Source organism: Podarcis erhardii (assembly GCF_964252035.2).
Source record: "Podarcis erhardii genome assembly, chromosome: 12".
Lineage (NCBI taxonomy): Eukaryota > Metazoa > Chordata > Lepidosauria > Squamata > Lacertidae > Podarcis > Podarcis erhardii.
The window spans coordinates 26,547,306-26,560,561 of NC_138513.1; the positions used below are offsets into that span (position 1 = coordinate 26,547,306).

General features: G+C 43.5%; 1 protein-coding gene across 1 annotated transcript in view; it reads right to left on the minus strand.

The window, feature by feature from the left end:
• Window positions 1-13,256, minus strand: part of VWDE (von Willebrand factor D and EGF domains) — a 58,833-nt gene that overhangs the window by 28,314 nt on the left and 17,263 nt on the right. Inside the window, exons 5-10 of the mRNA XM_081834032.1 lie at window positions 10,791-11,050; window positions 9,248-9,337; window positions 7,866-8,010; window positions 5,288-5,502; window positions 4,476-4,549; window positions 2,132-2,405 (exon numbers count right to left, since the gene is read on the minus strand). Coding sequence (XP_081690158.1) covers window positions 2,132-2,405; window positions 4,476-4,549; window positions 5,288-5,502; window positions 7,866-8,010; window positions 9,248-9,337; window positions 10,791-11,050 — 1,058 coding nt within the window. The remainder of the gene's footprint in view (window positions 1-2,131; window positions 2,406-4,475; window positions 4,550-5,287; window positions 5,503-7,865; window positions 8,011-9,247; window positions 9,338-10,790; window positions 11,051-13,256) is intronic.

Here is a 13,256-nt window from a genome sequence, read left to right on the forward strand (position 1 = left end):
ACAGTAAGCCCACAACTTACGCAAGGAATACATTCCAAGGATGACGCCTAAAGCCAAAATTGTGTTTAGTCAAACACATTGAGCTCGACAGCGGGGGGGAATTGCCAATGTCTTTTTTTGTTGCCCCTATTCGAAATTTTCTATTTTTCTATTTTGCCAAGTGCGTAAAGCTGATTGCACACAAGTTAAATGCCCGTAAGGGGGACGCGGGAGGGGCTGTGGGTAAAACCTCAGCGCCTAGGACTTGCCGATAACATGGTCAGTGGTTCGAATCCCCGCAGCGGGGTGAGCTCCCGTCGTTCGGTCCCAGCTCCTGCCAACCTAGCAGTTCGAAAGCACCCTTAAGTGCAAGTAGATACAGTGGTGCCTCGCAAGACGAAAAGAATCCGTTCCGCGATTCTCTTCGTCTAGCGGTTTTTTCGTCTTGCGAAGCAAGCCCATTGACAGCTTAGCGGATTAGCGCTATTAGCGGTCTAGCGGCTTTTAGCGATCAGCTGAGAAGCGGCTTATCAGCGGATCAGCTGTTAAGCGGCTTAGTGCTTAGGAAAAGGGCGAAAAAAGCGGGAAAAAAACCCGTGGGAACTCGCAAGATTTTTTCGTCTTGCGAAGCAACCCCATAGAGAAATTCGTTTAGCGAAGCGCCTCCAAAACGGAAAACCCTTTCGTCTAGCGGGTTTTCCGTCTTGCGAGGCGTTCATCTTGCAGGGCACCACTGTAAATAGGTACCGCTTTATAGCGGGAAGGTAAACGACGTTTCCTTGCGCTGCTCTGGTTTCGCCAGGAGCAGCTTAATCATGCTGGCTGCATGATCTGGAAAAACTGTCTGTGGACAAACGTCGGCTCCCTCGGCCAGTAAAGCGAGATGAGCGCCGCAACCCCAGAGTCGTTCACGACTGGACTTAACTGTCAGGGGTCCTTTACTTTTACCTTTTATGATTACTGAAAGAAGCCACTGTGATTGATAAAGCAGATTTGTTTCAATAAGCCATAGTTAAGATTAATCATATGTCCAAATCCTAAACTATTGTTAATTGAAAGCAGGAGCAAAAGATTCTGATCTCCTTGTGACCACACCAGAGGAGGAGGGCGGGACAAGCTCCTGACCCCATTGTCCTGTTGGTCATATTAGCTGTAGAATCTGGGTCACAGTCCTCTGCCTCTCCCACATGATCTGGTGACCTGAGGTTGAGATGGATTTGGGAGTGGTCCAGGGATGAACGAGAACCATCACAGAGGTTCTTGTGTCGATAAGCCAACTTTTCCTATGTATCCATGTCAAAGTGACAATTCTCCCTACCATTTACAGATTTGTGGGTGGTTGTCCTGAGGGCCTCCGTCCCTTGAATATAGCAGTCAGTTGCAAGTGGAGTTGTTGCACAGGGTTCGTTTCCTTTGAAAATGCATCTTTTAAACACAGTGCTGTGCAGTAAGCCTGCAACTTACGGGCATTTAGGTAAAGGTAAAGGTACCCCTGCCCGTACGGGCCAGTCTTGACAGACTCTAGGGTTGTGCACTCATCTCACTCTAGAGGCCGGGAGCCAGCGCTGTCCGCGGACACTTCCGGGTCATGTGGCCAGCGTGGGGATTCGAACCGCTGACCTTCCGATTGGCAAGCCCAAAGCTCAGTGGTTTACACCACAGCGCCACCCACGTCCCTTTCAGTAATCATAGTGAAGACTAATTGCAGTTCATCAAGGTTTAGACATAAAAATTGCAGCTAAGGCTTCTAATTTCCTCGTGGCCACACTGGAGTAGCAGAAAGAAGGAATGCACAAGTCCAAGACTAAGCCATGTTTGTTTAGATAATCATAAATCATGGCTTATCATTAATGTCCGAACACAGCCCATGTATGTTTATTGGATTTTTTAAATTTAAAAATCCCTAATGCTAAACTGTGGTTAGTTAAGAGTGGGTAACAAAAGCTCCTAGTTTCCTCATGGCTAAGTTGGAGGAGAAGGGCTGGGCAATGCAGAAGCCCAAGGCTCAGCCAAGCCTCTTTATGCAACGATAAACCATGGTTTATCATTAATGTCTGAAAGTAGCTTATATATGTGCATTGATTAAAAAGGAAACAGGAAACTCCTCCTGAATCAAGTTGCTTTACAACAGATATAAAATGGATCAACACACCGTGACTTTTCTTCCTGAATATGATTCAGTGATCCTGACGCCGCTGTCTGCTGAAGCTCTGCTCTTCACAGATAAGTGTGGCTGCGAATCACGTAGCTGACCACTGCACATGTCAAAAGCTATTATATCAGCCCCTTCTTGGGCAACAAACCCACAGTTACATGATGCTGGGTAGTAGAGGCTCCCACAGTCCCACTGGCGTACTTGGACTTCAAAATCACGGGAAGTACTTCTGTATAGCACAAACGTTCCCGTTTTAAAGTTGTCATACATCCTAGAAAAAAGGAGAGCATGTGAAATTATTTGTGTTTCAAAATTATCATCACTTTTACGAATTGCTATTTTAATGCAGTGCCGATTCATCCAATGTTGTCATTTTTAAATTTAACTTGGGGGGCGGGGCTGTTCTAACAGTTTTTTTTATAACTCAATCCTATGCATGTTTACTCACAGGTATGTTCTGCCTAGTTTTAAAGGGCCTTGCTCCATGAACAAGATTGTGCACTTCCTCACTGAAATACTAAAGTCAAATTATACCTAGCATTCTGTTGCGTGTAGTTTATCCCAGATTTCTTTTTATTTACAAAATATAGCTGGACTACAAACAAAAGCCGAAGGCCAACATTGGGTGGCAGTGATGATTTCTTAATCATTTTCCTTTTTGCATTTCTCACTAAAAATTGCCCCCCAAACAATTTTTGCCCTGCCAAGGAAAATATGGTGCCTGCATCATTTTACTTGAAGGGTAAAAAGTTATTGAGGTTAAGGAGTTTTTAGGGTGGAAACTGAATGAGGGGAAAGCGTTATGAACGCCTACTTTAGTTTACTGCCCCCATAGCTGCAATTTTTGAAGAAAAAGAAAAACTATCAGGGACAAACTGTTTGTGACTGAGGATCGGGTTTAACTTGGCCTTCGTCAGAGGATGTTTCTGGAACTTTCTTTTTCCTTTCAAGACTGAAGAAAGATTATTGGGGGCGGGGGTTCTCCCCAGGGAGCTGAAACTGCTATAGGAGAGCCATTTTTACTCATGACGTGTAGACTTATTATCTCTGCTCACACCCAGGGTGTAGGGTGAAGCCAATTCCCCCAGAAGAATTCCTGTACAAGGAGAACTGAAAGAAACCACTTTGGATTTGGCTTGGGATATTGGATTTTGGACTTAGAGATGCTAAAGTTTCTTTGAGCAATGTGTGCTTTGCTTCAACAGCTCCATGCTACTCATGCAGCTTCCACAATTGTAAATAGCACAGTTATTATCCAGACATGGCAAGCACCCAATCTCCTGTCCTCTAATGGAACCTTACCTTACTCAGGTAATAGCTGCACTGAACTTCCTACTGCTCAGGAAAAGAAAGTAAGTTATTTATTTGTTTGAAAGAGAAACAAAAGAGTATGCCTCAGCCTTCACCAACCTTGTGGCATTCGGATCATTCAGACGACTGCCGTTATCCCCAGCCAGCAGCGGCGTAGCGTGGGTTGTCAGCACCCGGGGCAAGGCAAGTAATTTGCGTCCCCTAACCTGGGGCAAGGCAAGTAATTTGCGCCCCCTAACCTGTGGATTTGCGCCCCCTAACCCGTGGATTTGCGCCCCCTAACCCTAACCCCCAGATGTTGCGCCCGGCCCCCTCTGCACCCCCCACGCTACACCACTGCCAGCCAGCATCAGCCTGGGGCGGATGGGAATTGTAGTCCCAAACACCTGGATGACACTAGGTTGGTGAAAGCTATATTCCACAATATTATTATTTAATCACTCCCTCCCCATTCCTTGGTGTGTTGATGTTCCTCCAACTCCCTAAATAATACCTTTTCATTTTTAAAGGGAAGGTTTTGTGATGACGTGAGAATGGCATGATGGACAGTTTTTTCCAATACCATTCAGGCAGGCCACACTTACCTGTGTGAATTTCAGGTAGTTGCTAGGAGACTGGGCTGAATAAAAAAACCTCACTGCCTCTTTGCCTAGTCAATGCTCACATAATATGGGTTTTTATAAGCACACGCTCATTCCTGGCTACGCATTGTGGGTGCGGAGCATTCAATGTAACCACCATTACTCATCTCTAGGGACATATTCTGTAGAACTGCTGAGAAGATACGATCATCCCTAGCTGTGTTTCATTGTGACAGAACAGATTTCCTTCATAAATATAGCAACCGGTGTCACTGAGTTGAAGCAAGTCACTAAAGCCTTTCTCCCCAGCATTTTGATGGGGTGGGAGAAGGTTTCGATTAACAAGTGACAGATAAAAAATATTAATGTATTCATCTTAGTGCCCACGATTTTTTTAAAAAAATCCTCTCTTGAAAAGAAAAAGGGGAAAGAGTAAGTTTGTAAATTACCTGCCATCAAATGTAATGATATGTGGGTCAGTAAAAGAGTAGCAATAGGCAGAGGGCAGATCTTTCACAGTAACCTTTAAAAGAAGTGAAGACATTAAGGTAAATCAGCTGATCAGGAATCCTTCAAATATATTGACGTGCTGATTACGGAGCTTGACTTACAAGTAAATAACACAGCAATGCTTCAATTCTAAGCCTCACTAATTTCAGAGAGACTTACTTGTATCAGGTAAGTGTGCAGAGCAGGCGATGGGGAATCTGTGCCGTTCACAGATGTTGTTGAATTACAACTCCCATCAGCGCCGGCCTGACTGGCCAAAGGCCAGGGATGTTGAGAGTTGTAGGCCAGCAACATTTGGTCACTGGTTTCCCCCATACATGGTGTATAGAGCGGCTGCTTAAGGGGGTCTACCTCACACATACCAAGGAATATGCTAGTCATCACTGGCTTTTCATTATGTTTTAGCAAACAATAATGTTTTTAACTAAATTTATCCATCAATTAGAGGCTTCTGATGAGGTGGCAAAATGGTTTTAAAATAGCTTTTTAATCAATTAAGATGTCCAAGTGCTGTTTTTATTTCATGTTTTATATATACATGTAAGCCACCTTGGGAGAGCCCTGCCCTGAAAGAATTTCACAAAACAAAACAAAACGACATGCTATGCGAATTAGAAATGTCGTTATAAATGATGCTCGTAAGTCATTGTTAAAAACGTGCAAAAAAAGAGAAAACCTAGCCAGTTTACATCAGCTAAGTTCCAAGTGATTTCTTTTTCTTTTATCAAGACTGAACGGAATGGGTTTCCACCTGAATACTTTCCACCATGTAGCCATTCCACAGGAAGTTGTCGCTCACAATAGGTTCTGCCGCAATTCTGGTTACTCTTTCTCCATTTCGGGTGAAATCTGTCACCGCGGTATAATGGATGCTGGCGTGGCCACACGTCCCATTGTGGCAGGGATGCTGAAGAAGCTCCACAGAGCAAAAAGAAAGAGCCACGTTTAAGCTCTGCGGACCTTTACCTGTTCCAAAGCAGACAGCCATTAGCAAGATTTCTCTTTAAGATGCAACAGAGTTCTGTTTTTAGCATTAGTGATTTGTTAAAATCAAAGCAGTTTTTTGGGGAAGTGGCAGGATATAACTGTCAGGTTGCAAATAAACAGAGAGGCAACTAGTTTAACCTCTTGCAGGATCTTGTATACATTACTCACTTCTATCTCATCGCTCTTTCTTACCTCCAAAATTTACTTATGTTATCATGTGCACACAAGCATGAAGCAGGGGTGGGAAAATGTGTTATTGGGGTGTCAGGCTGTGTGCTGAGACCCTTCTCACCCCTGGATACAGCAATGTCAGGGAATGGTCTGAATAGGATTGGGAAGTGTATCCTCAGTCAAATCAGCTTCTGTCTGAAGAGGAGGAGGAGGAGAACGATTCACATCCCTTCTACCGCTCAGTTTCAGTAGGAGAGAGAGAGAAGAATGCTGCACAGCCTCCGCAGGAGTTACCTAGCTACAAGATAGTTGAAGAAGAGGGGGAAGGGAGGGAACAGCCAGCAGAGACCTCCCTAGAGAGACTGGATGACCCCCTCTCTCCTCGGGCTCATAGGTCTCTCCATATTAGAGAACATAGGATGCAGAGGGGTGAAACTTCCCATTGGCGCCCAGGATGTTGCTGGAGATGGAAGGGAAAGGCTCAGAGTAGCCAACAACCTCTCTTTGTGGGGAGATATGGATTATTGCTTTGCAACCAGATGACTGAATAAAAAGGACTATAGAATACAAACTGCTTGTGATTCATGCCAATGAAGTTACCAGGGAAGGAGAGGACTCTCCATGCCTGACAAGCGAGTATTAAAATATAAGTCAGGCTAGCTTCCTGATGAGGTGATCACCTTGGTAATGGACCATTAAGGGAGACAAAGGAAAGGGGCTCTGTGTGAGACAACAAATGGGCAGGGTCCCCTCCTTCAACTCTTGGGGTGTTAATACTGTGAGCCCCTCCATCAGGTTGTACCTATGTGTGAACAAACCATATATCATAAAGACACCACAGTCTCCACCGTGCCTCATTCCCAAAGGAGACATGAACCCTGGGTAAGCATCTGAAAGCCCTGAATCTCACACTGCTTGGAGATTGGGGTGGGGCACAACATTATCACAACACAGCCAGTGCCAGACACCAATACATCTTATTGCCTTAGGTCAAGAATGAAGAATGGAGAACCTTTGGTTCTTAAGATGCCATTGGCGTTCCCATCAGTCCCGGTCACTATGGGTCAATGGTGAGAAAAGGTAGGAATCAAAAATTCAGAACAGACAAAAGGAATTACTACCAAAGAAAGGCCATAGCTCAGTGAGAGCATTTGCCTTGCATGAAGCTGGTTCCAGGTTCAAACTGCAGCATCTCCAGGTAGGGCATGGAACATCTCCTGTCTAGAACCCTAGAGGGCCATGCTTATTGTCAGTATAGACAATGATAAGCTAGATGGATCAATGGCTGACTCAGTATACGGTAGCTTTCTGTATTCTATGTAGCCCAGTTTCCACACCTGTGACTAAGAAAAAGAACATGATGAACCCTCCTGCAACCACACTGGTTTAATCTTAGTTTAACATGGGCATTGGCATGGTGTTTTCCACTGTGCCAAAAGGCAGCAAGCTAAGCTAGAGTTCTGAACTGCAACACAGTGCTGGCTCCTCACACAAAGGCTGTGTGATAGCCTGGGAATCCCATTCAGAGGCTGAACCGGAGGAATCCCAGCCTGCACAGGAGTCCCCGCCTCCAGGGCCGGCTGAACTGGGGCAGGGCCTTGATTCTGAAGCGCCTGCACCTGTGCCGGATCCTCAGGAGCAGGCACCAGGTGAATCCACTCTGGCTCCGGAGGTGGTTGAGGACTCAGTGCCTACAGGTGAGTCACCCCTGGGTCCAGTAACTGCAGAGGCTCAGGGCAGAGAGGCGAAGGGAAATGGTTTCTCCCAGGAGGAGTGCTCGCCTTAAGGCCAGGAGAGGCGGGTCTCCTGGGGGCCGAGACTGCCCCTGGCCTCAGAGAAGATAAAGGCCAGTCAACCCGGTCCCAGGTTGCGGGAGCAACGTCGTTGAAGAGCTATTTCGGCCAGCATCCAGTCCTGTTCCCCCAGAGTTCCTGTCCTTGCCCGGCTTCTCGCTGTGGACCCCACTTCGCCCGAGGAGGACTGTCTGCCGACCCTCAACTCAGGTCCTGGACCTCGCCCCACGGTAACCTCCCCCCTGGACCAGCACAGGCTGCCATGCAACCAGCATGCATCACCTGAGCAGGGCAATGCATGAACATGTCAAAATGAGGATAAAAAGTACATATTCAAGGCACAAGCCAATTAAAAAAAAAAATTGAAGAAGAAATTACCTTCCTCTATTGTTCTTAATTTTAATGAGATTTTGCAGTCATTTTCCAGCTGACTAGCTTGAGGACAAGGAATGGGAATTTTGCTTTCTATCGTCAGTCTGTATTCCTTTCCATCTTCTGATATTATAAGTGCCTCAGGATGTAGCTGAATATAAGAAAAGGAACATGCTATGAACACAAGGTATCCGTGTGGAATTATCTCACAGTAAATGTTCAGAACAATGCTGAAAAGAATTTAAAGCGAAAACTGGTTTTTACAGCTGTAGAAAACAACAGAAAGGCAATCAATAAGATAACATCCAACTGTAAACCTTGCTGTGATGATGGCAATTAAAAAAAATTCCCTCGGACTTAATTTCAGTAATCTTGCAAAATAGATTCCCCCCCCCCCCATGCAAAAGGAATACAAAAGTAGTTTGCTTTTATAAGGAAACTCCACAGAGTGTGCCTAAACACAGGCTGATTTAAACAAATAAACAAAATGATTGCATGCCAACTCTTTAGTAGAAATAATTTAAATGGTTTGACGAAGACCAATTTAGCTTGCACTTAGTTCCCACTATGTCAAGTCTCAGAAAGCTTACGCGCTGCATATTTAAAGCACATGACTTCCCCCAGAGAATCCTGCGGACTGTAGTTTACTCCTTGCATAACTACATATCCCAGCAACCATGGCAAGCTACAGTTTCCATGACTCTTTGAGGGACATCAGGTACTTTAAATGTATGGTGTGTACGCAGCCTTTTCACAGTGATTTAAATGGGACCTAGGTGTAATTAACTCAGGCTGGAATCCTATATACAATGGGGTTTACTTCTTAACAGGGTAAGCTTGAACAGCATGCCTGGGTCCAACTCAGGGGAAAAATTGTGTGCATTTGGAGTGCCACTTATTACCTTTACATGCTATCACACCACTAATTTTATTGCCAACAGAGAAAAATTCTTGCACTAGCAAATATTACAATATTGTTCTTCTGAATATTTGCACCACTGCAGTGAAGACAAATATGACTTACAGCACAATCCTATACAGCAGGGGTGAGGAACCTGAGGCCCTCCAGATGTTGCTGGATTCTCCCATCAACCCTAGTATGGCCAATGACAGGGATAATGGGAGTAGCAGTCTAGTAACTTGTGGAGGGCCATCTACACATACTGTATATCTACTCAGAAGTGAGCCTCACTGAGTTCAATGGGGCTTACATCCAAGTACAACATGCAAGTGTGGGTCCTGTGGCCCTCCAGACGTTGTAGGAATTCCAACTTCCAGCCAACATGGATGATGGGAGTTGTAGTCCAACTTCATCTGGGTGTATGGCTTTTCCACCTCTGGGGTACAGGGTCATAACTACACAATGCACTGTTTTCTTTTCAGCGTACCTTAATTCCTGCAAAAAATTCCATGCTCTCAATGACTGAACTCTGCATGTCTGGTTTCTCTAAGAAAAAGGTGGAACTGCTGCAGTAAATCTATGTAAAGGACAAGAGAAGGGACAACACTATATTAAAGCAAGAATGGCAAAGAGCCTTGTGGCACCTAAAAGACAAACTAACTTAGCTTTCAAGGGTTAGAGTCCACTTCGTCAGAGGCATGAAGTGTCGTCCTCTGTTGCAGAAATATATACAAAATCAAGAGGGGTAGACAGGCAGAAGCAGTGAGATCAGAAGGCAATGAAATTCAAGGAGTACAGGCAATGCAGAAGATCACAGAATGATTAAAAAGCAATTCCTGAGACTTGGTGCTTCGCTATTTCTGTGTACCTTTTAACACTCTTATGTATCTCAATTAGATCTCCTTCAGTTATATGCCACTGGGGTCATTCCATATATCAAGTGATCCAACTTTTTTACCTCATGTCATCCAATTATCTTAACATTTTGTACACTCATTGAATGAGCAAAACTAAGTTTAAATCTCAAATTTTAATTTTTAATCTTATCCAGTTTTTGAGTTATGAGGGTTTGAAATGTCAAAAATAATGACAATTTTGGCCTTGCCAGACTACACAAAAACCTTTAAAGCTCAGCCCAGGATTGAGATACATCAAAACTAAAAACACCAGTCCCTTCAGAACTTTAATCATTTCACAAGTGTACAAAATATTAAGAAAACTGGATGACATGAGGTAAAAAAGTTGGATCACTTGATATAGAATGACCCACCTTGAGAGTTTTAGGTCCTTAAAAATGAGATATAACTACTTTAATTTTTTAAAAAAATCCTGTTCCTTTGCCAATTTTGATTCTGGCACTGCCTCTTTTGCCTCTAGCCACACCCACCACTGGCATGCGGCCCCCAGGAGCCTGGCCAAAAGGGAACATGGCCCTCAGGCTGAAGTCTTCACCACCCCTGCTGTAAGCTTTATGGCCAGATGGAAATTTAAACTTGGATCTCCCTGGTCAAAGTCTAGCCACTATGCAACACTGTCTCTTAGGTTGCAGGCACTCCCAGTGTCCCCTAACAGAGGGAACAGCAAGATGCTCTAGGTCAGTTTTCAGTTCACTTTATACTGCCTTTCCATATTACTATAAAGTTTTTATGGAACTGCACTGAGATACATGTTATTTGTTTGCTCTGTACCTGCTAAAAATTTGCTTGCTTGTGGCAACTATGAGGGGGTAACTTTAACAAAACCAAGTGTTTAGACAGATGCAGATATAACCGTCTCCATCCCAACCCTAAAATCTCATCCGGTGAGCTTGCTGGATTCTTAGAATAACAGATACACAAACCACAACCTGGGAGTTAAGGGTGCTGCTTCTAAGGGAATCACAAATAAGGAGTTTTGGAACTCAGCATTTATCATTCGGTGCGACTCCTTGCTTAACATGGATTAACTTGTTGGACTTGTAATTAGAAGAGCACTGAGGAGCATTACCTCTTTGCAGAAACATAAAACAATAATACAGAACTTAAACATACCCTGTCTCCTAGCCGGAGGTTTACCCCATCCAGTTCTAAGAGAGAGAATGCCTGGACTGTTGTCTCTTGCTTCAGTTCTTCTTTGATGCTTTCAGGAGACAGTCTGGACCAAGCCACAAGAAAGCCCACAGAGGTGTTTGTGGTAGGAACATCAAAGGAGCACCTTAAGAAAATGCTTCCTTCAAGTAAGACCGCCACTATTTCAGGTGTGCTTGGAGGGGGTGGTGAAGGAAGTGGCAACTGTGAAGTAGGTAATTTCTCTAACGACAAAAACAAGTGGAGAGGTGGGTTAATGCCATTTAAGAAATGTAAAGCAGAGAGAAGAATTCCAGAAACAAGCAGCAAGCAAAATAATGTGATTTCCTGCTAACTATTTTAAACAAGAACATAACAGGAGCCCTCCTGGATCCAACCAACGGCCTATCTACTCCAGCATCCTCTTCTCACAATGGCCAACATTTAAATTTAGAGTCTTGATGAAATCAGAGTCAAACAGGTATGGTGGTATAGCATAGCATGTGGTGTGAGAGTGTGTGGGGAAAGGGTGGCTGTTGCGAACAGAAAAATCAACACACAATTAACACACAATATCCATTGAACCTATGAGCAGATCATCATGACACATGAAACATAATGAAAACCAAACTGTTTATTATGTTTATTACTTTGAGCTTTAAAGAGTTAGAAATTAATGCTGGTGTGAAGTCACAAAATGGCCGCCGTAGGGTGATTTTTATACAATGGGAACAAATAACTTCAAACATGGGGAAAGAAAGAAATTGACGGATAATACTCCATAAATTCCTTGTTACTTTTTAGCTGTTGTATTTCATTTCCCCACCCCCCTACCCCAAACTGGTCAACAACAGGCATTTTCCAGTGTCTTTTAGACAGAAAGACTTTATCATTGCCCAAACTTGAGGGTGGTTACAGGACAGGGAAAGAAAAGCCAAGTATGTCAATGGGAGACACCTCATGTGGGAGACATCACAGGCAACCACCCTTCTGGTGTCTCCCACTCTGGGCCAGTGGGCCACCATTGGGAGCTAATAGCTGCACCCACAAGGAAGCGGCAGATAGTTGGTGGAAGGACCCGAAGTGAGAGGCAAGGAAGTGAAGATCTCGAGAGGCTGCAAGAAGAGACAAAAGCTCCCAGGTGACTGCTCGGCAGGTCTGTCATTTTCTGTGGGGGGCCAGGACTGAGAGCTACCTTTGAGAGAAGAGTCTCAATTTGTGTGCTGTATTTGTATTTTAGATACCACGTTGCTGATTTTCTCCTCTTTTTATGCAGTTGCGAGAATTTGTATTGCATTCTGTATTCCTGAATGTAACTACATTTGTATAATTGTTCTGATTTTAATGTTGCACAGATATCCTGTTATGGTATTTGTGTTGTAAACTGTCCTGTGGTCTTCTGACAAAGGGTGGTATTGAGGCATCTAATCATAAGCCTGCATTTTTATCAAAGCTTCTATATATTTCAATCAAGGCTTGTATTTAAAAATGAGCTTAAAAAGGATTTTCAAATGTTTCATGCCAGGCAAAAGACCAGCTGCCTAAAAGAACCTTGGCAAGATGTTTTTCCTCCTAAGACAAGAAGGGCCCCATTGATTTATAGTAGAAAAACAATTCTCAAAGTCATAAAAAGGGAAATTACATATGCTGCCCCAAGGTTGAGAAAACACCATTAGGAATGGGGAAAGATAATACTAATGTGCCTCCCAGTAAAATGAGCCAGATCTTCTTTCTAAGGTTGAAAGGCCAGGAGCAAATGGAAGGAAAAACATTTAGCTAGAAAGAAAGAGAGCATTTTTGGGGAAGTCTCTTCTAAAGCTGTTTCTTAAACTGAGAGAGTTAAAAAAAGGTTAAAATGTGTTAAATGTTGGAAAGGCAACTGGCTTGGCAGAAGAAGCAGCTTCTTCCTATTTTATTTTGAGGCTGGAGAGGAGGGGGAAAGGGGGAGGTGCAAACTGAAGAGGCTTCTTTTAAAAGCTGTGTTTTATTGAGTTCCTTCCTTTTCACTTTGAGAAGCTTTATTCTTTTAAGAGGCTACCTATGATAAATGTATGAAATATATTAGCTTAAATATATTGGCTTAAATGTAATTATGCAAAGGATTTAAGGAATGCTAGATTCTTATTTCATATGGTTGTAAGAGTTGTATTTATCCTGAAATTAAGTCAGCCACCAGCCCCCCCGCTGCCAGACAGAAGACGCCTCTAAGCAGTCTTGATATATAGTTGTCAGGCATTTTGTTTAGAAACATTAAATGAAGGAAATCTTTCAATGTTGATGTGAAACTCAAGATCCTTGACATCTGTTGAACATAAAATGTAAGATTAAACCATTTGTTTTAAAAGGCAATAGGGCAAGAAGGGCAAGAGGTGAGCTGGTAATTAAGATTCCATGTAAGATATATTATTACTTATTTGTCATTTATATATAGCTCTTTGTCTCCCATATAAG